The following is a 23558-nucleotide window of genomic DNA, read 5'->3' on the forward strand; positions in this document are numbered from 1 at the left end:
TCCACATTAAACTCTATCTGCCAGATTTTGGCCCATTCACCTAACCTGTCCATATCCATTTGTAAATTTCTTATTTCTTCATCACAACTTACTTTCCCACCTATTTTAGTGTCATTGTAAATTTAGCTATAGTACCTTCTATCCCTGAATCCTGTGAAGCTACAACACAGGATTACTTGCATGCCAAACAACATAAGCAGCACTCAGCAGACAAAGCTAAATGATTCCACAACCAACAGAGCAGATCTTAACTCTGCAGTCCAGCCACATCCAGTTGTGAATGGTGGTGGACAATTAAACAACTCACTGGAGGAAGCTTCACAAATATCCCCATCCTCTGTGATGGGGGAGCCCAGCACATCAGTGGAAAAGATAGGGATGAAGCATTTGCAACAACCTTCAGCCAGAAATGCCGAGTGGATGATCCATCTTGGCCTCCTCCGGAGGTCCCAGCATCACAGGTGCCAGCCTTCAGCCAATTTAATTCATTTCGTGATATCAAGAAACAGCTGAAGGCACTGGAGATGGCAAAGGCTATGGGCCCTGACAATATTCTGGCAATAATACCGAAGACTTGTGCTCCAGAATTTACCACGGCCCCAACCAAGCTGTTCCAGTACAGCTACAACACTGGCATCTACCCAACTATGTGGGAAATTGCCTAGGCATGTCCTGTCCACACAAAATAGGACAAATCCAACCCGGCCAATTACCGCCCCATCAGTCTACTCTCCATCATCAGTAAAGTGATGGAAGGGGTCATCAACAGTGCTATCAAGCGGCACTTGCTCAGCAATAACTCACTGACGCTCAGTTTGGGTTCTGCCAGGACCACTCAGCTCCTGACTTCATTACAGCCTTGGTTCAAACATGGACAGAAGAGCTGAACTCTCGAGGTGAGGTGAGAGTGACTGCCCTTGACATTAAGGCCGCATTTGACCGAGTGTGGCATCCAGGAGCCCTAGCAAAACTAGAGCCAATGGGAATTGGGGGTGGGGGGAAACTCTCCACTGGTTAGAGTCATACCTAGCACAGAGGAGGATGGTTGTGGTTGTTGGAGATCAGTCATCTCAGTTCCAGGACATTATTGCAGGAGTTCCTTGGGGTAGTGTCCTCGGCCCAACCATCTTCAGCTGCTTCATCATTGGCCTTCCTTCCATCATGAGGTCAGAAGTGGGGATGTTCGCTGATGATTACATAATGCTCAGCACCATTCATGACTCCTCAGATACTGAAGCAATCCATGTCTAAATGCAGCAAGACCTGGACAATATCCAGGCTTGGGCTGACAAGTGGCAAGTAACATTCACGCCACACAAGTGCCAGGCAATGACCATCTCAATGAAGAATCCAACCATCACCCTTTGACATTCTATGGCATTATATCACTGAATCCCTGACTATCAACGTCCTGGAGGTTACCATTGACCAGAAACTGAACTGGACTAGCCATATAAATATTGTGGCTACAACAGCAGGTCAAAGGCTAGGAATCCTGTGACATGTAACTCGCCTCCTGACTCCCCAAAGCCTGTCCACCATCTACAAGGCACAAGTCAGGAGTGTGATGGAATACTCTCCACTTGCCTGGATGAGTGCAGCTCCCACAACACTCAAGAAGCTTGACACCATCCAGTTCAAAGCAGCCCGCTTGATTGGCACCGCATCTACAAATGTTCACTCCCTCCACCACCAATGAACAATGGCAGCAGTGTGTACCATCTACAAGATGCACTGCAGTAATTCACCAAGGCCCCTTAGACAGCACCTTCCAAACCCACAATCCTTACCATCTAGAAGGACAAGGGCAGCAGACACATGGGAACACCACCACCTGGAAGTCCCCCTCCAAGCCACTCACATATCGCTGTTCCTTCACTGTCGCTGGGTTAAAATCCTGGAACGTCCTCCCTAACAGCACTGTGGGTGTGCCTACACCACATGGACTGCAGTGGTTGAAGAAGGCAGCTCCTTCTCAAGGGCAATTCGCAATGGCAATAAATGCTGGCCTAGCCAGTGATGTACACGTTCCATTAATGAATAAAAAAAGTTAATGATTCAGGTGTGTAACAATTAATCAGAACTGGGAAGAGTTAGAAGTGTAATAGGTTTTCAGTAAGTGAAGGGGATGTGCGGGGTCGTATCTATGATAGTATGGAGGGCAGGAGAGATTAAATGACAAAAGGTGTCACGATGTAAGCCCAAAGAGAGTGATAATGACACAAGTTAATAAAATATGTGAGGTGTGAATGGCTGGATAACAGTCATCTGAATGTAAAATAAGGAACAAATGAGAGAGAAAAAATGAATTAACAAAAGAAAGACAAAATTACCTGGAGGCAAAGGTTACAATGTAAAATTGTTGAACTCAATGTTGAGTCCAGAAGGCTGTGGAGCACCAAGTCAAAAGGACAAGTAGGGATCATTTATCCTTGTTTAGTCACACAGGATATCGTTTGTGACTAAACAAAGTTGTTTCAGAATAAAGAACTAATTGTGTGATGACCAATGGAAGTGGTCAGGGAATCTTTACGAAGAGCTTATATGTGGATGTTTATGCAGCTGGGGTAAAAGAGACAAAGATCTCCAATTTCTACAGCACCTTTCATGGCCTCAGGATATCGTAATGTGCATGGATAAAAGTAAAATAAAATGCTGGAAAAACTCAGGTCTGACAGCATCTGTGGAGAGAAAGACAGAGTTAACATTTTGAGTCCGTATGACTCAGCTGAAGAAGAGTCATATGGACTCGAAAGGTTAACTCTGTCTTTCTCTCCACAGATGCTGCCAGACCTGCTGAGTTTTTCTAGCATTTTTTGTTTTTGTATCGTAAAGTGTTTTTGTGCCAGTGAAATACTTTTGTAGCGTACTCACTGCTGTAGTGTAGGAAACGCAGCAGTCAGTGTGTTCATAGCAAGCTCTCACAGGAAGCAATGAGGTAAATAACCAGATAATCTGCTTTGATGGCATTGGATCAGGGATAAATTTTGGTCAAGGCATCAGAGACACCTGAGAGGGCAGGCAGGGGCCTTCTGACTCAGGCACAACGGTTAGCCACTGAGTCAGCGCTGACACTGTGGATTGTATATAGGTGTAGCAGGGGAATGGTGTTAAATGAGCAGGAAGAGTAAAAATTTATGTGCATAATCCACAAAAATTAACATGCTTAGAGACCCCCTAAAGCCACAGATACTGAGGACCCCCCTACAGAGACGCTGATTAGAATATCTGCCTCCAAAATGATAACAGAGCAATCACTACAGGGAATGTTTGTTTTAATTTTTAATATTAGTATACAGCAACAGAAATAAAGTGCAAATGTGCTAACAAGTACAGAATCTGATGATGGGTAGACAGAAACCAAATGGCTCCTGGAGACTGTTGCGACCGGGATGGGAGGAGTGTGCAGTTTGACTAGCCCCACTACTCCACAGATCGCACCATTAGTTTAAAAGTTTGATTCATTCATCAAAGTGCCCAAGTATTTACCTTCGCTACTGTTACCCAGAATAAAAGAGACTTTATCAGGCTTCTTTCAATAAATAGCAGAGTTATTAGCTCATTATAAAACTAGTCTTGTCAAATAAGCAAAACCTATTAACATACAGTATTAAATATGAAAGTGAACCACCTACTCTTTCGAGATACCTTAAGAGTCTGTCTCTCTCACTCACTCACTCACACAGCAAAAAAAAATCAATAAAAATGAAGGAATTCTGTCAAAGGTTAAAAGTTAATGGTTCAAGGGAAAAGGAAAGATGATAGAGTCCTTGAGATGTCGTCTGGGTTATACAGTTGGTGTCTCTGTTTTGTAGATCAGCACTATCAATGACTCTTGCACTGCTTTTCAGGCAGACTCGAGGACCACTTGCAGGTACTCCATTCCAGCACGTAGAGCAACTTAGAAGCAAATTATATTCACATCCAGCTGTGGACTCGCTATGGATTGCAGAAAGGCCGCTGTCTTCTTTCCCAAGCAGTTGGTCCTTCTCTCCTCAAAGCAAAACCCAAACCAACTTTTAAACAGTTTTCCAGGCATGGTTTCTTTTCCAGAGCCATAAGCTACCACGTGACCCCATTTGTACACAGCCCACCAGGGTCAAGAGGTTTCCAGCTTTTTTACAACTGCCTAATTACCTCGTCTTGGAAATGGATGTCCCTTCCAAGAAAAGCAATCAGAGTTCTTGCATTAACCCTTTAAGGAATGGTGTCCTTTATAACACAGACTCTTCCAGAATGTTCTTAGTCCTTGAAGATGAACCATTTTCTGTGATTAAAGTGTTCACCACAAGGGAGTGCAGAGCTGTGGAGTTGATTTTAAATACTGTATTTTAGGCAGCAGCCTAGGGGGAGAGCCTTTGGTCAGAGATGATTTCTACTCTTCCTGCCACAGGTGCCTGACACTCACTGGGGCAAAGTTCTATTCATGTTCTTTCTTTTCCCTCCTCATTGTAACATTTTCTCCCTTTTCCCACAGATCCATGTTTATATATCCCAAGGTTTGCGCATATGCTAGAGTTTGGGGATAAGAATCATGAGGTTTCTATGACAGCGCTCCGTTTGTTGCAGAGGATGAAGCGGGACTGGATGCACACTGGCCGGCGGCCATCTGGACTGTGCGGAGCAGGTAACACGTCCTCACCCTCTCTTCATAGCCTTGCAACCACCCATACCCTCACCCTCACTATCCTCCATCTCCAAACTTATAGCAACTCCCTTTCTTCAAATCTGACTTATGAAACAAACCTGTCATATTAAACTTGTATTTAACCCTCAGTTGGAGGACTCTGCTTTCTGCATATTATAAAAAGGCTATAGAGCTATTGGAAAAAGTGCAAAAAAAACAATTACAAGAATGCTACTGAAAGGTTACAACTATCAGGAAAGACTGAACAAGCCAGAACTCTTTTCTCTGGAAAATAGAAGCCTAAGAGGTCTTTGAAAAGGTTTGATAGGGTAGAGAAAGGGAGTTAGCGTTTCAAATCCGTATGACTCTTCAGAGCTCTGAAGAAGAGTCATACGGACTCGAAACGTTAACTCTGTTTCTCTCTCCATAGATGCTGTCAGATCTGCTGTGTTTCCCCAGCATTTTCTGTTTTTACCTCAGAGTTCCAGCATCCACAGTATTTTGCTTTTATATTATTTTGATAGGGTAGGTTTGTGTTGAGTCCAAAATCATGGGCCATACATATGATATGGTCAATAGTAAATTCAATAGGGAATTAAGGAGAAAGCAGCAAGTGGTGAGAATATGGAACTCGCTACCAGAAGGAGTTAAGACAAATAAAGTAAGTCCATTTTAGGAGAAGCCAGATTAGCACATGATAGAGAAAAGAATAAAAGGTTATGCTGGCAGAGTTAGATGAAGAAGGGGTAGGAGGAAGTGCATGTGGAGCATAAATTCCAAAACAGACCTTTTCGACTATTTCTATGTTGTACACTCTCTGTAACTAAGTCTCCGTCCTCTTTAAGAAGGAAGTATATGGGGAAGGGGCTTGGTTGATGTAGTAATTTTATAATTCACTTCTGGGAAACCCAGCTCTTCTGGGGCCAAGGTTTCATCTGTTTGGTGACTGTAATAGAACCATAGAAAAGTTACAACACAGAAGGAGGCTATTCAGCCCACCTTGTCCATGCCAGCACGAGGACACCCAGGTGCCCTTTCTAATCCCACCTTCCTGCACCCGGCCCATACCCCTGCAGCTTACAGCACTTAAGGTGCAGACCCAGGTACTTTTTAAAAGAATTTAGAGTTTCTGCCTCTACCACCAACTTGGGCAGCGAATTCCAGACACCCACTACCCTCTGTGTAAAAAAAGTTCTTCCTCATGTTCCCCCTATACCTTCTGCCACTTATCTTGAATCTATGTCCCCTGGTTCTAGAATTCTCCACTAAGGGAAACAATTTTATCCTGTCCACTCTCTCTATTCCCCTCATAATTTTGTACACCTCAATCAAGTCACCTCTCAGCCTTCTTTGTTCTAAGGAAAATAACTCCAACCTATCCAATCTGACTTGGCAACCTCCTTCCCTCCAGGGTGGTTAGTGCAGGGGATAGCAGCTCCTGCACTATAGGATCTGGGATGAGGTATATAGTTGAAGCAGAGTGGAGGGAGCTGCACTGTACTTGGCACTGTCTTTGCATTCTTCCCCTTGAGCACAAAATTCACTTTTTAAAAATTCTATAAACAGTACGGTATGTTAAAAACCAGAAAGCAAATGATTGTAATGGAAAGTTCAAGCATAGTAACTTGGAGGAATATTTTTATCAGCAATTTGGAGCTCTCGACACTGACTCCTCCCCACAACTGAATAGTGCAGCATTGATTAAAACCTGCCTTTAACAATACGGTGAATTCCTGATCTCTGCTGGAAGTGTTGGTGGGATTGGCAGAAGTGGGGCATGTTTTCCCCCCTCATCCCTCCCCAACCCATCCAAAACGGAGAGGGAGTTGGGAGGCAAAGCTGTTTTTCAGATATAATTATTTAATTACCCACCTCCACATCGTGTTCAGGAAATTTGCCTCTCCCTGCAAAATAGTTCAAATTATTAAGACCATTGCTCCTTTCTGCCTGAGTAAGTACGATTTGTCTTGCACAGCCTCCTTTATAATGTATTAATGGATTTATAATGTATTAATGAGCAATGAGAGAAATTTTTTCTCTGAGGGCTGTGCGCCTTTGGAATTCTCTGCCTCAGAAGGTGGTGGGGGTGGGGTCACTGAATATTTTTAAGGCAGAGGTAGATAGATTCTTGTTAGGCAAGGGAATCAAAGGTTATCGGGGTTAGATGGGAATGTGGAAATCGGAACACAAGATCATCAGCCATAACCTTATTGAATGGCGGAGCAGGCTTGAGGGGCCGAATCATCTACCCCTGTTCCTATTTCTTATGTAGCAAGCCAGGATTGTGGGCACTGATTCAGTCCACGTTGTAGTTCCTTTTTTTTATTTAGCCTGTGCTGTTCAGGACTGGAGTTGGTTTTGATTCTTACTGATTGGTACTAGAAATGGCATCAGTTCAAGATGCATGAGTTGGGTTGTGGCAGGGAGAGAGGAGTAGAGGCATGTCCAGAGATTGTTCTATAACCCAGTGGCATGTGCTAGTGTAGTCCCTCCATCATCTTAACACTGGCCACAAGCGCAGTCAATCTGCAGCACTGACATTCAGCATGAATCATTGCTAACTCTCAGTCCCCTTTTCCGAATTGTAAATGTTAGAAACTGTGTGGTGTACTATAGGTTCCAGATTCCACACAGGCTTGGCACTGCTTATTTGCAGGTTATTGTTGTGGCTGTCCTCCAGAAGCTGAGTGGGGAAGCAGCACTGCCTGGATGGATGCCTCTCTTTCACGGTGATTGCCCAGAATTTGTTTCACATCAGCAGCATGGCTGGGAAATGCATATGTGTCATTTTTCTTGTGCTTATCATACATGTGTGAGTAGGGGACAGATGATACAGATGATTAAATGGTTTGGAACAAAGTGAGGCATTCTGAAGAAAGGCCAGTTAGTCTGTCGTACCCACTCTGCAGATTCTGCAAAGGTTGAGAGACCTCGTCCCCAGGATTCTATGCTTTTCCCATCTCTGATACACAATCGCAACATAAGAGAACTGTACCTGCCTCAAGGCAACAGGTTCAATCTCTAGGCTATTCTGTGTCAGCTGCTAGCAGTCTCAGCACCTTTGGGTCCAGAGAGGAGAAAACCTGCCCCAAGAGCAGGTGCTCTTGATCATTCTCACTTTCCAGCTGGAAGTGCTTGTGGTGTATGCAGGATAGGGCAGGTACACGTGATGCCCTCCCCTGGCAGTCAAATAGCCTAGCAACACTCACATAGGAAGACTGGCTGCTTGGAGGAGATATTGGAAGGTGACAGGCACCTGTTGAACTGTATCCCAGCCATAGTCAGCACATGTGGGAGAAGAGGGAGGAGAGTTGAGGAAAGCAGTGGAGCTTGCCAGTGGCTGCACAGCGCTTTGGAGCCATGGGGCAATAGAGTTTTATCTCGACCCACAGTTTGCTATTGAGCTTTTGTTCTTGGTGCTTTGATGGAGAGACAGATCTAATTCCCAATGGAGTGGGGAGAGTTCCCTTAGACCCAGCGACTACAACAGGACAAGGTAATGAAATACATTTTTGTGTGGTTGCTTAGATATTTTGAGTGCTGTTTGAATCATTTGTGGTATCCCGATTCAGAAGCATGTTGACATATCAAAATTTTGTGCACCTGAGAATATAAAGATTCTAGTTTGTGTGCACAAATTTCAACCTGCCAAGTATCTAATGTAGCTCATGCTGAAACAGCAGAGACCTGGCCCCCTTCCTATGTGAAGGAGAAATCCTATGTGACCCTGAGAACGGTTCATCACTGCTGTCCAGTGGGCAATTCTCTAGTCAACTTGAGTGGAGCTGCAGAGCTCTGACAACATGCTAAATGACCCTTCGTTCCTCTCCCTGAAGGGTGAATGGACATTGCCTGGTGTCAAGTAGCATGTTAATAGGCATGTGTATCCAGGGCTGTGCACTGCCACTTATTTGGAGTAAGACTCACTCAATTTGGTTTCTGTTTTAATGCTCCTGCTCCCTTTTTTAAAGTAAACCTCATCTCAATTCATTTGAAGTTGCCTGCATTGGTCTCCTTGCAGTTGTGATTCTCTCGTGTCTGTGCCTCTGTTTACACCTGCTCGTATGTCTGTATGAGGTTTTCCTAGCAGTCTTTCGGGAATGAGTTTTGATGTTGTGTTTTCCAGCTCTCTTGGTTGCTGCCAGAATGCACGATTTCAGACGGACTGTGAAAGAGGTCATTCGCGTGGTCAAAGTCTGTGAGTCAACTCTAAGGAAAAGGTGAATTTGAATGTGTGATGCTTTTTTCATCAGTTTCTTTTTGGTCTTATTTTCTTCTCTCTTCTGTAAGTGTTGACAGCTTCCACAGGAGTCAGCTGTCCTCTGATACTTCACCCAATCTTCATTTGTAAACCTAGGGAGGCTGTGCGACAATTGAGGGCATCACATTCAAGTCTAGGTCTGCCCTCCCAAAATGTCCACACATGCACCCAAACTATTTAACACTCAAGCGGATACGTGACGCTGTCTCATTGGCATCCTCTCACTCACATGCACCATCATATACAAGGCTGGTGCACATTACTGGTAGGTAATTAGGTGTGGCCTGTGTAGCTGAACATTCTCAGCTGAGTGGGATGAGGGTTAGATGCTCTTAGTCACCTATACTGTTGAGTAATTGGTCAGAAACGACGCAGAGATTTTTTATTTCTCTAACGAAAATGCTGCTGTTACCCAGTGTGGCAATGAGCCAGACAGATTGGGAAGGTCAACTTAACCTCTGTGACGAGTGAGCTGATCTCAGCTAGAGTAGCGGTGAGAGCATTGCAGTTGAACTCAGTGACACTGTGCTTCGGTGGGAATCACTGAGCTGGATTCTTGATCCTGGTCATTAACCAGTGATTGCTCTTGATAGTGTAGGTCTGTGGCCAGGTGAGGAGAGATCAGGCCGGAATGTGATGCAAATAACCTGATGCCAATCACTGTTGAGGGTCACACTTGGGTGCGATATTTGACGGTGCAGGAGATTTTGAAGCTTCACTCCAACGAAGGTCAGCTGCTGAATTTGAAGAGTTAAGTCTGCCTATTGAGGGAGCCGGCCAGAAATTTTCAAACTGTAAACTAGACACCAAAGATCTTTGTTGTTTTTGTTACCTCTGCTCACTAGTTCTTTTGGTGCATTCATCTATTTTTTTAAACACACTTTGCTGCTGATAGAAACAAATAAGAATTGAAACATGCCATGATTCTCATCCCAGTACTGGACTTTGCAAAAGGTGGTCACACTAACAAAGACAATTGTCTCCTGATCGACAGCTCAGGTTGCCAGCTGCATATTACATGAATAGGGGAATGAAGCCCGTGTGTGTAAAGTTGGTATATTCACTGAGGAATGAAGAGGAGGTTGCATTTAAATAGCTCCTTTTACAGCCTTGGAACACTGAAAGGGTTTTTGACATGCTTTAGAAGTTGAGGAGCTGGGGAGTTGTCCCAGGTGTCTTGACTGTTTATCCCTTGGTCAACACCTAAAACAAGAGCATTTGGTCATTTAAATTAGAAGCAGAACATGCTGGGAATGCTCAGTGGGTCTGACGACATCTGTGGAGAGAAAAATGGAGTTAATGTTTCAGGTCAATGGCATTTAATTATTTGTTTATTGTGGGGACTTGCAGGGTACAAGCGGCCATATTTCCTCCATTACAATAATGGCTACACTTCAAAAAGTACTTCATGAGCTGTAAAGCGCTTTGGGGCATCGTGAAGTTGTGAATGGCACGATAGAAATGCTGTCTTTCTTTATGATAAATATATGTGTCGTGTCTGAAGCCAGAGAGATGATAGTTCAGCGTTTAGTCTTTCCAGTATCTATATCTTCCTGTAAAATGAAAGTGCTCACTGTGGTGCTGAACAGATGTGTTTTCCTTTAGGGCAATTCTTAAATGTTCTTTCTGACATGAGTCGATGGTTTTTTTTAAGTAGCCTCCAGTATTTCTCTTTTCTTTCCCAATGTATGTTGGGGGAGGGGTTATGATGCATGCTGGCAAATGCCTTTTTAATGGGTCCCTATGGAAAACTGCAGCTGGTTAAAAACCTGTCAGAAATACGAGGCCAGAAGAGTTCGTGTTCGATCGAAGGTTTGCTTCTAACAGTATAATGCATCGTCTTTTCGTATGCAATTTGTGTGTTTATTTTCCCTTGGTCTGTCCTAACCTCTTGAAGGTGCTGACTCTTGCTGGGATACAGTTCCACTGATGCTTTCCCCAAAGAGAGAGGCTCCTGCATGAGCCTAGTCAGGAGTGTTAGACCATGAGAAACCAGCTGGATTTTTAATGTCGATTGTTGGATAAATGCTGGCCAGAACACTGAACGGAACTCCCTTGCTTTTTTTAGTACATTTCAAAAACTTTAGGAGGTCCTGAGGTGGCGAAAGGCACTATACAAATGCACCCTCCCTCTGTACCTCAGCGTACAGTCACTGACTTTAATACAGAAGCTTCAGTCGCCTGCCCATGTAATGTTTTGCATTCAGCTTAAACTATGATAGATTAGGAGACAATTGTTTCTGTTGGCGTGAGCACCTTTTTCAAAGTCCAGTCCGTACCTAATGTCCATACGTGTGCAGAGCCCACTCGACAACGACCGGAACTGACCACTGAAGCCACTTGGAGGCTCTCACGTCCCAAAGCGCTTTACTGCCAAGGAAGTACTTTTCAAAGTGTACTCACTGTTGTAATGTAGGAAATGCAGCAGGTAATTTGAACGTAGCAAGTTTCTATGAACAGTAAACGCCTGAATAATCTGTGTTTTAGCAATGTTGATTGGGAGGATACATATTAGTCATGATATTGGAAAGGACTCCTCTGCTCTTCTTTGACAGAGTGATCTGGGATCTTTTATGTTAACCTGAGAGGGCAGATGGAGTCTTGGCTTAAATGTCTCATCCGAAAGACTGAATGCTTCAAAACCTCAAAAGCATTCGTCGGCGATGACGTCTGTCAGACTCGGTGAGACGTGAGATGACTGAAGAGCCCAATTCTGGATCTACATGTTCTTCCACTGCGGCAGCACATTGTTGCACAGGGGAGTGGAAATCACAGCCCCGGGTTGGCTTCCTCCTCCTTCTCCTGCCGCCGTTCCGAGTCACTGAGCCCAAAGTGGCTTGTGCCTTGTTGGACCAGATGGTGCCACGCCAAGCAATTGGCTGCATTCTCCTCCCAGTCAATGGTGTTAAAGCCTCTGTGCTTTAGGACGACCTTGAGCGTATCCTTATACCTTTTCCTTTGGCCGCTCTTTGAGCGTTGGCCAACAGAGAGCTGTGAGAAGAGGACCTGCCGAGGGAGGCAGTTTTCAGGCATCTGGATCTAATGGCCTGTCCACCGGAGCTGGTTCCACAGGAGCAGGGCTTCAATGCTGGTAGGCGCAGCTTCATGGAGGACGCTCATGTTAGTCTGGTGGTCCTCCCATTGGATCCCCAGGATTCGATGTAAGCTTCGCTGATGGAAGCTCTCAAGGAACTCAATGTGGTGTCGGTAAACAGTCCATGTTTCGCTGCAGTAGAGGAGGGTGGCCAACAAAACGGCCTTATAAACCAGAACCTTTGTTGACTTGCACAGGTCCCTGTTGTCAAAGCCACGTTGGCTCAGCTTGAAGAAGGCAGCGCTGGCACAGTTGACTCGGACTTGGACTTCCTTATCGATGGTAATCCTTTGGGAGAGGTGGCTACCAAGATAAAGGGAAGTGCTGCACGTACTCCAGAGCCACCCGATCTACTTGGATGGCGCAGGGGATGTTCAACTGGCCCAGGGAAAGTTGGTGAAGGACCTTCATTTTGGCAATGTTTAAGAACAGGCCAAGCCTCTTAAACGAGGTGTTGAAAAGGCCAAGCGTTCTTTGCATGTCCTGTACAGAGTGAGCTATCACACAGCAGTCACCCGCAAACTGAAGGTCGTGGATGTCCATGGGAGAGTTTTGTTTTTGCCTGGAAGCAGCAAGGTTGAAGAGCTTCCCGTCCAGACGATACTGAATGCTGACGCCAGGTGGTAGGTCATTTCGGATGAGGTGGATAATGGTGGTCAGGTAAATGGTGAACAGCCTTGCTCGATCCCGGTCTGGATGTGAAAGGTGTCAGTTTCAGATCCTCCACTCGGGTCGGTGGCGGCTGTTATGACTGATGCAGTTGGTAAAGCAGAATTATTTAAAAATCCCAGAGGGAAGCTTTAAACAACTGTCATAACCTATAATTTTAAGTGTTATGTTTGAGATGCGACTCTAAATTCAGGAATCAGACCCCCAGCTCTCAAGGTTTCACATTAAACTAATTGAAACATTTTATTAATTTACTCTGGTTAAAATATATATACACATGGCTACAAATTGCTAATATCATAACTTTTAACAGATTCCCAAACTAATATCTGTTAAGGCAACAGCAACCCATAGACTTAACCTGACACCAGGCAAAGCATTTTCACCTTACGAACTCGAGATGAGATTCTTTTCACTGTGGAGTCAGTTGGAGGCTTGCAGCTGCCTTTTGATCTCACATTACCTCTGCTGTGCACACCCAAAAACTACTGAAGTTATACCTACCACCACTGATTGAATTCAAATTCTCATTGTCTCACCAGCCTCTTTGAACTTCACCTTTTAACAATGAAACCCCTTTCATAGTACCAATTTTATTAGTAATATAAACATGTTGCTTGGTAGCTGCTAGAAAGGCGTAGGCCTGAATCTCGTGTGCCTTCTCCATCCACCAGTTGGCTCTCCATGCCTCGAAAGCGTCGCGGGACCTCAGCCGTCAGTTGGCGGTACACTGCCGTCATTCGCCGGGTATGTGGGTGACTTTACCAGGCAATGAAGGCTGCTCGCTTCCACTCGAGATCACGGATCGTGGTGTCATTGGCGTCAAGCTAGTCCTGGCTGTGTCGTGAACCTGATAGCCTGTGTGCAGGTGTCTAGGATTACGGACTTGAGTTGCTCCCAGTATGCCTGGAAGGAAATGGCATCAGTGGTGGGCACTTGCTCCAGTGCACTGTGCGACTGGGCCTAAAACTCTTCCCACAGTCCCGGGTCCTTTAATACTGCAACGTTCAGCTTTCTCCGGGTGGCTTTTTGGGTCCTCTGGTGTCTTGGCGCCAGGCAGATGTTCATCACCGGGCACACAAGTCGATGGTCCGACCAGCAATATTTAGAACACTTCGTGGCCCTCATGCCAAGCATGTCCCCAGGTGTCTGCCTCGGACAATGATGTAGTCCAGGAGGTGCCAATGCCCTGACCTCTGGTGCCTCCACGTGGTCGTGAGCTGGTTCTTCTGGCAGAAGACTGTGTTCATTGCCATCAGACCTTATTGGGCGCACTTGGTCAAGAGTAGAATGCCGTTGGCATTGGCCTTCCCCACACCATTCTTGCCGATAGTTCCACTCCAGATTTCATGCTCATGTCCAATTCGGGTATTAAAATCTCCTGGGAGGACAACCATGTCATTTTCTGGGGATAGAAGCAAGGACGCCATCGAGATTGGAGTAGAACCTCTCCTTTACTTCGTGGTCAGAATCTAAAGTCTGCGCTGATGGCTGAGTGGCGCATTGGTTACGACTGAGATGCAGGTGTAGGGTCATCAGCCTCTCACTGACCCCCAAAGGGAGTTCAGAGAGCGCGGCAGCTATTCTGTTCCTCGCGGCGAAACCAACTCCATGGATGCGGGGGTCACGGTCTGACTTCCCTTTCCAGAATAAGGTGGACCCTCCACTGGTCTCCCAGCGAGCCGGCTTTCGCTGAGAGCAGCGATGTCGATGTTGTGATTCATTAGCTCTGGAGCCATGATTGCAGTTCGTCTTTCCGGGCGGTCACTCTTTGGGTTGTCAACAAGTGTTCTTACATCCCAGGTTCCGAAGTTTAGTTCTTGTTTCGATCGCGGAGATGGGTGCAGTTTCCCAGCCAGGAGAAATGGGACAGCCTATTTTGGGGCACCTTTTCTAGCCCCATCCCATTTCGGGGTGAGCAGAGAGTATCCTGAAGAGGACTGCTCAGGTGCAGCTGCCAAAAGGCACCCCTGTCCCGGCACAGGTGCCCGTCGACCGCCACACATCCAGCGCCTGTGTGTGGAATCTTGGCTGGGGGCCTCCAGGTATTACAGCCCTGCCCCTGTTGCCAAACCCCCATCACCTCAGGGCTTTTTGCCTAACGGAGGCCTGCGTGTGGCATAGTTTTGCGTGGGGCCTCCTGTGCCTAGCCGGGTTCCACACAGTTCGCGGTTGGTGGCTGGGTTCAGCGGCATGGCGGACCATGACAACTGAGGACACTTCCCCGTTGCAGTCCTTCTCCGCCTTTGCAGCCCTCCTCTGCCTGCTCTGCATTAGGAGGAGAAGGAATTACTCTGGCTCTTGGAGCTCATTTTTTTATTTGTTCATGGGTTCTGGTGTCCTGGCTAGGCCAGCATATATTTCCCATTTCAAATTGTCCTTGAGTAGGTGGTGTTGAGCTGCCTTCTTGAAACGAGGAAAGCATGGTGGTTTAGTACAACTGAGGCCATTGCTCAGCCAGTTCAGAGGGTAGTTAAGAGTCAGCCAGAGTGCTGTAGTTCTGGAGTCACGTAGACCAGTCTGGCTAAGAATGTTAGATTTCTATTCCTAAAAGTTATTAGTGAACCAGTGGGTTTTTGACAACCAGTAGGGTTATGGGTTACAATTACTGATGCTAGCTTTTAAATTTCAGATTTGTTTAAGTAGTTGAATTTAAATAGCTCAGCTGCTGTGGTGGAATTTGAACTGGATCTCTGGAACATTAGTCCAGGCTTCTGAATTACTCGTCCAGTAACATAACCATTATGTTATTGTTCCCCATTTCTTGGAGCTCTTGTTAAGCCATGAATCCTCCTCTGTTGAGCCCTGATCTATCTTTTGTTTGCTTATCCTCGACCTGTAGGATATCTGGCAAGGCCACCATTTGCTTATCCCTAGTTGCCCTGAGATGATAATGACTTTTTCTTAAATGGCTGCAGTCATCTGGTATGATACAACTCAGGATCTCGCCTAGGCCAGTTCAGAAGGCAGTTGAGTCAACCACATAAAAGAAGAGTCATGTTGGACTCCAAACATTAACTTTGTTTCTCTCTCTGCAGGTGTTGGCAGACCTGTTGAACATTTTTATTTGAGTCAATCGCATATAGAGCAGACTGGGTAAAGACAGCAGGTTCCTAAAGCACATTCGCAACCTTGCTCCATTTTCACAACAATCAGATAACACCATAATCACCTTTTATTTTGACACCTGCTTTTAACCAGCTTTTTATTTCCAGATTCTTAAAACTAAATTAAAAATTCTCGCTCTCATATAATCATGCACTGAATTTTGTTCTGTTTGTTTACTTTTTCTATTGTTATTTCCACCTTCTGTGTTAGGGAAAGAACTGTGTATTTATATGGCGCCATATCACATCCTCAAGTTGTCTCAAAGTACTCTACAATCAAGGTGCTGTCTGTGGTTTTTGTGGCAGCTGCTTGCAAAGCCTTGAATTGATTGATCAGTTAGAAATACAGGAACAGGAGGCCATTCAGCCCATTAAGTCTGTTCTGCCATTCAATTAGATCATGACTGAGCTGTACTTCATCTCTATACCTACCTCTCTCCATACACCCCTGCTTAACAAAAACTTATTGATCCCGGTTTTGAAAGCTCCAGTTGACCTCCAGCATCCACAGCCTTTTGAGGAAGAGTGTTCTCGAGTTCCACTCCTCTTTTGTGTGAAGATTGCTTCCTGATTTTCATTCCGACATTGTCCAGCTCTAATTTTAAGATGATGCCTCCTTGTTCTGGATTCCGCCACGTTTTTTGTTTTATTCGTCCATGGAATGTGTCTGTCACTAGCTAGGCCAGCCTTTATTGACCATCCCTGGTTGCCCATGAGAAAGGGGTGGTGAGCTGCCTTCTTGAACCGCTGCAATCCATATGGATACATGAAGAAATAGTTCCTCTGTATCTACCCTTTCGACTCCATTTTATCATATTTAAGTGCTTTAGGATGTTGTGAGGCGCTGTTTAAATACCAAGTTTTTTCCTTTCCCGTCAGCATTCTTAAATTGAAGAAACAAACCCCAAGCTGTCCTAATAATTTCACTCTTTTAGCCCTGGTATTATTCTGGTGAATCTATGAGATAGACAGATTTTTAATTAGTAACGGGTTGAAAGGTTATGGGGAGAGGGCGGGAAATTGCAGTTGAGGCCGAAATGAGATCAGCCATGATCGTAATGAATGGCAGGGCAGGCTCGAGGGGCTGAATTGCCTATTCCTGCTCCTAGTTCTTTTGTTCTTATGCTGCAGCCCTCTAAGGCCATCCCATCATTCCTGAGCACAGTTACTCCAGGTGGGAAGTGACCAATGCTCTCTACAACTGAAGCACTCCCTCCCTTTTATACTTGAGAAAAAGACCAACATGCCATTGAACTTTTTAATTGCTTCTGGTATCTGTGCACCAGTGGTCTGTGTGCATGGCCACCTCAATCCCTTTGCTCCTGCACAGCTCTTATAGTCTCTCCCCATTAAGAAACTAATATGAGTTATCCTCCTCTGATTCAAAGTGAATGGCCTCAGACTTTCCCCTACATTGGACTACATAGGCTACTTCTATCTACTCACTTAGTCTATTTTTCTTTGCAACTTCCTGCTGTCAAATTACTGTACCACCTTAACTTAGTATCATTTGCAAACGTGGATATACAACTCCCTATTCTTTCATCCAAGTCTTTCATGTAAATGGTGAAAAACAGACCTCAGAAAACTCCCTGGGGACCACCACGTACCCCCTCCTATCAATCAAAGTATTTTTCCTGCCTCCCAACCAATTTCCAATGCATGTCACAAATTTTCCTCCCAATTCCGTGTTCTTTCATCCTGTTTGTAATTCCTTGTAAGGAACCTTATCGAATGTCTCCTGGAGGTCCATTCAGGCAACACCCATTGACCTTCCCCTATCCAGTGTGCTTGTGACCTCCTTAGGAGTATGTTTACAGTTTAGTCAAACCTGATCTACCCTTCACAAATCCATACCAACTCCCTCTGATCAGCTGTTATTTGTGACAGTCACTGTCTCTGCTACACTATACTGACAGGATGTAATGAGCAGGTTTTCCCCCTCCACTTAAATAATGGCGTGACATTTGCAGTTGTTCTCAGTGGTGCTGGCTGAGGGATGAATGTTGGTTGGGACAGCAGGAGAGCTTTCTCTTCCTCTTTGAATACTGCCATGAGATCACTTGATCTTTTACATTCACTCATACAAGGAGGTGAGGCCTCATGTAAAAGATGGCACCTCTGACAATGCAGCACTGCACTGGAATGACTGCCTAGATAATGCCCTTAAACCCTGGGGTGAGGCTGGAATCCAGAAACCCGAGAGTAGTGTGTGTTATCACTGAGCCAAAGCTTGCAAATAAGTTTTTTTTGAAAAAAATGCATGTTTGTCCTGGTAGGCTAGAAAGGAGTATTAGATTGGAGTTGAGGAGTTTCTAAAATGCTCATTTTCAAGCATTTAGGATGTAGAATATAAAAGGAGAATTTGTACAGGGGAATTTTTTTCAATACATTATTTGTTTGAGGCTTCTTATCAGGACTATGTGGAGGTTGAACTAACATGGTACAGTTTATGGGGCTCTATGATCCAAATTTAGCACATCAGATTCCTCCAAGCTTGCTTGGCAGAGTTTACAGTGGTTGTAAAGCAGATAGAGAAAGGAATATATCGTGGGTTCATGACCTGTAGAAATGCCATTTGCCAAGGTTGGTGTTAACACAGTGAAAAAATGACAGAGGGAAGCATTCTGTTGAGGCCTCATTAAAATTATCTGAAATAAATTTCAGCTTTGAACGTAGTGATTTTTGATCCACTCTCGCTGTTCTCTGTGCCTTTTGCTAATATTCTACATGAGTCTTGTGAGATGTGGCCTTGCTCCGCTCGCAAGCCTGACTTCATTTGCATGAGTGTTTTTAAAACAAGACATTTCTTAAAGCCTACTGCCTCTTTGATTGAGCTTTTGGTCACCTGTCCTTTTGGGGAAAAAAAGCCAGACATGTATTTCTGTATCTCCTTTCATGGCCTCAGGGTATCCCACAACACTTTAACAGTCAGTGAACTACTTTCGAAGTGTAGTTGCTATTGTAATGCTGAGAAACGGCAGGCAATTTATGAACAACAAACTCCCACAAACAACAATGTAGTAATCAGCAGATCATCCGTTTTTATTAGGAATGTTGGTTGAGGACTAAATATTGGCCAGGACACGGGGGATTAACTCAAGCAAAGTACTGCACATGTTGGAAATCTGAGATAAAAACCAAAGGTGCTGCAAATACTCGGCAGGGCTGGCAGCATCTGTGGAGAGAGAAATCGTGTTAATGGTTCAGATCAGAACTGGGAGTGCTTGGAGATGTAACAGTTTTGAAGCCAGGAGGAAAAGATGGGAGGGGAGGGGGAGAAATAAAAAAAGAAGTGGAAGGTAGGAGAGATTAAATGACAAAAGGGAGCAAGGCAAAAAGAGGTGATAATGGGACAAGTAAAGAAACAAAAGAAGTGTCTAGAGGAGAGTTGTAAATGGGAAAAGCAGAATCATTACCAACAGCTGCCATCCTAAAGAGTAGGAATTATAATCTGAAATTGTTGAACTCGAGTCTAGAAGGCTGTAAAGTGCCTGGTCAAAAGAGGAGCAGCTGTTCTTCAAGCTTCTGCTGAGCTTCGTTGATCTGGCTTAGGAGGTTGGAGACTCAGAAGTCTGAGTGGGGCAGATAGTTAAAAGGACAAGCGACCAGGAGCTTCAGGTCACACTTGTGGACTGAACAGCGGCCGTCTGCAAATTGTATCTGTATTTGGTCTTCCCAATGTAGTGGGGTCTACAATGTGAGCAGTGAATATGGTATACTAGCTTGATATGCGTACTAGTAAATCACTGTTTCACCTGGATGGCAGGAAGGGAGGAGACAATAGGCAGCTTTTGCATCTCCTATTCTTGCATGGGGAGGTGCTGTGGGAGGGAAGGAGTGCCCCAGAGGGAACAGTCCCTTCGGAATGCTGAAAGGGGAGGGGAGGAGATGATGTGTTTGGTGATGGTGGAAGTGGCGGAGGATGATCCATTGAATGAGGAGTCTGGTGAGATTGCAGAGGAGGACAAGAGGAACCCTTTCGTTGCCTGGGGTGGAGGAGGGGGAAGGGGTGAGAGCAGAGGTGTGGGAAATGGAATGGCCACCATTCAGGGCCCTGTCAACCATGATGAAGGGGAATCCCCAATCAGGTCTGCATATGAATGTGGGAATATAAGAAAGCAGTGTTGAAAAGGACATTTGGGATATTAAACCTGATTTTACTGTTCCATGAATACTCTTCCACCCATTTAACCTTGAGAGAAAAGCATCCATTGCCCAGAAATATGTTTGCAGCACTTAATGGCCAAGATTTTATGGCCCTGCCGCAACGTGTCTCCCCCTGGTGGATGTGGTGAGCTATTTAAATCTCCATTCAGTTTGGTGGGACTGTAATATCCCACTGGGCAGAAGGGGCTGTAAAATCCTGGCCAATATTTTAGAAGTAATCAAGTGATGATGTGTGGATATCTAGTTTTATTTCAATGTTCCAAATGTAGTTGTGTTTACATTCTTCATTGAGACAAATCCTAATATCAGTACTAGTGTGCATCCAGGAATGGGATACTGTCTAAATTCATACCTTCTCAAGGACAATTAGGGATGGGCAATAAATGCTGGCCTAGCCAACGATGCCCACAACCCGTAAGATGAATTTTTAAAAAAAGTCGTACAGCATTGGAGGCTATCCTGCTTGTGCTCACTCTTTGAAAGACCCCTTCAATTAGTTCCTTTGCTCTTTCCCGATAATCCTGCAGATTTTTTCTTTTGTTTCCTATATCCACATTCCTCCCACTTCAAACAGTCAGTCCGGATGTTACTGCATGCTTGAGCTGTGAAGCAGCAATCTGTAACGAGAGGGAGAGTTGTTCACTCCATCAGGCCTGTTCCATTTGGTCTGTGTATGGTTATTACATCATGGACTCTTCCAGCCTCTTCTTCACCTGGTGATCTCTTTCCTTAAGGGTACTAAGTTCTTTAAGTTTGCCTTGGAAAACAAACTATAATTAACAATATCACTACAGCCCTCGATTTTTCCCTTCTCAGCAGGAGTGTGGTGTAGCAAATGCTGAGACTCCCCCACTCATCACAAGCAGTGAAGAGGGTGGTGGAGGGGCAAGAGAGGATCAGCTACACTCCCGCTCAGCAGTGCATTGTGCAGCAACAACAACTTATATTTATAGAGTGCCTTTAACATAATGAAACGTCCCAAGGTGGTTCACAGGAGCATCATAAAACAAAGTCACATCATGGGATATTAGTTAGATAACCAAAAGCTTGGTTAAAGAGGAAAGTTTTAAGGAGTGTCTTAAAGGAAGCAAGTGAGGTAGAGAGGAAGATGTTTTTTTTATTCATTCATGGGATGTGGGCATCGCTGGCTAGGCCAGCATTTATTGCCCACCCCTAACTGCCCTCGTTTAAAGAGTCAACCACATTGCTGTGGGTCTAGAGTCACATGTAGGCCAGATCAGGTAAGGATGGCAGATTTCCTTCCATAAAGGACATTAGTGAACTAGATGGGTTTTTTTTTTACAACAGTCGGCAATGGTTTCATGGTCGTCATTAGACTTTTAATTCCAAATTTATTTTATTGAATTCAAATTTCACCATCTGCCGTGCTGGGATTGGAACCCTGGAATACTAGTCCAGTGACAATACCACTGTGCCACTGCCTCCCCATGATGGGGAGGGAATTCCAAAGCTTGAGGACTTAAGGCAACTAAAGGTCTGACCATCAGTGATAGATCATTTAGAATTGGGGATGTGCAAGAGGGCAGAATTAGAGGAGCGCAGATATCTCACAGGGTGTCAAATTATCACCTGCTCATTACTGAGGGGTATGAGGCAGTTACTGCTACCCTCATTGAAAGGCATGGATGGCTCTTATTAACTTGGCAATTTAACAGGTTAACTTTGCAGCTGTTGGTAGCTTGCAATTTAGAGTAAATGATAGTTACAGAATTTTCACCGTGATTGTGTAGCGTTCTTTTGCAGAAATCCATGTTGGTTTGAGTTGACTTCCCTGATGTCAATGTTTAGATGTGCTGTATGTAATTACGAATCACTTGAATCCCTTTCAGCTAGGTTTTCTTGACTTGTGTTGTAGGCTGAATGAATTTGAAGAAACGCCAACTAGCCAGTTAACAATCGATGAGTTTATGAAGATCGATTTGGAGGAAGAGTGTGACCCACCTTCATTCACAGCGGGGAAAAGAAAGATTAGACTACAACAGGTAACCTTGTCAATAATTGGTAGGCCCAGGGACATGCAGCAGGACACTAGAGTGGTGTCTTTGACAAACTTATTTTTAATTCCTTCTCCAATCTTACAACTTTCCTTCACCTCATTGCTGAAGATGCTGGCCCTTGGTGGGGTATGGTTCCCCAGCAATCAATTCTCCTCAAGTATCTCGCCCAAGTGCCTTTCTTTGTGTGTGAGCTGTTCAATCACAGGGCCACCATAGCTCAGCCAAGTCTGGTCAACACTTCATCTAACATCAACACCAGACTTTTCTGCAGATGTTTTAAGATAATCCCTGACAGCCCATTTTTCCCATGCTGCCTCTATGAAACAGCTGTCAAGTTAGATCTACTCCCCCCGTTCTTTCCCATAACCCTGCAAATTTTTCCTTTTTCAAGCATTTATTCAATTCTCTTTTGAAAGTTACTATTGAATCTGCTTCCCACCACCCTGTCAGGCAACAGAATCCAGATCATGACAAGTTGTTGCATATGAAATCGGCATGGAATGGCCTGTTTCTGTGCCGTATATATCCTATGTAAAATATCCTTACTTCCCCTAATACTTTTGCAGATGATCTTAAATCTGCGTCCTCTTATCTCCAACCCTCTTGCTGCTGGAAACCGTTTCTCCTTATTCATTGCTGAGAAAAAGAGACATGTCAAAGCTTTTTGCCTTGCACTCATCAGGACACTACAAGAATACCAATATAAGGGGAAAGTAACAGTTTGTACTGCATGTGAAGACAGTGCTGCTTGGTTGGCAAGTGGACTCTGAAGAATGCACCAGTGATGGTCACTGATGACCCTGAAAAGTGCCCAGTCTACCTCAGATTACCCTGGAAGGGCAAAGGTATCTCAAAAATTTAACCAACAGGTGAAGCTAGCTGTTTCACGCTGCTACTATGCAGTAACAACACGAGTGGCATTCGCCACTAACAGGATGCTGTCGTCAAGCCAAAAAAGATGTTCTGCCTATCACACAATGAGTAATGTAGTGTATGAATTTCAGTGCCAGTGTGATGCTAGCTATGTAGGCTGTACATCCCAAAGACTGGTGGATCGTATCAAACAGCCTGTCCCAGCCGCTCTTCACAATGGGCAGGGTACAGACCGTACCCAACCAGCCCGTGCTTGCAAAACTCAAAACACAGTGTCCAAAATTAGATGTGATTCCGCGATTGGACAACATTTGCTAAATAATCCTCAGTGTGCTAAGAATTACGCTGACAACCAGTTTAAGATTGTCAGTCGGGCTCGCAGTGTGGCGCATTTGCGTGTACTGGAAGCTACATATATTAATACACAGGGCCCTGTTCTTTGCAGACAGAAGGAATACGTACACACATTGTGCCTGTTTCAGCTAAACAAAGTAAGTGACAGCCATTCACTGACTCATTGGTCAAGGCGTTGCCCTGGAAAATCAGAGTCAAGCTGCCTGGTTTAAATTTCAAACAATGCTTGGCAGTCAACTGTCAGTCATCACTGGTGCATTCTCCATGGCAACGCCTCTGCCAATCAGACTCCACTTGCCAACCAATCATCTCTCTCTTCACATACAGTATAAATTGTTGTTAACCCCTTATATTGGCATTCTTGCAAATTGTCCTGATAAGTGCA

The 23558-nt window shown here is 44.7% G+C and overlaps 1 protein-coding gene across 3 annotated transcripts in view; it reads left to right on the forward strand.

The window, feature by feature from the left end:
- The window catches only part of LOC144692875 (transcription factor IIIB 90 kDa subunit-like), a 323304-nt gene that overhangs the window by 170068 nt on the left and 129678 nt on the right, over positions 1-23558 (forward strand). For all 3 annotated transcript variants that reach the window (XM_078561956.1, XM_078561957.1, XM_078561958.1), the window contains 3 exons: positions 4478-4627; positions 8754-8847; positions 21805-21931. In XM_078561956.1, the coding sequence (XP_078418082.1) occupies positions 4478-4627; positions 8754-8847; positions 21805-21931 (371 nt within the window). The remainder of the gene's footprint in view (positions 1-4477; positions 4628-8753; positions 8848-21804; positions 21932-23558) is intronic.

The sequence above is a fragment of the Cetorhinus maximus genome, chromosome 18, assembly GCF_964194155.1.
Source record: "Cetorhinus maximus chromosome 18, sCetMax3.hap1.1, whole genome shotgun sequence".
NCBI classification, from domain to species: domain Eukaryota; kingdom Metazoa; phylum Chordata; class Chondrichthyes; order Lamniformes; family Cetorhinidae; genus Cetorhinus; species Cetorhinus maximus.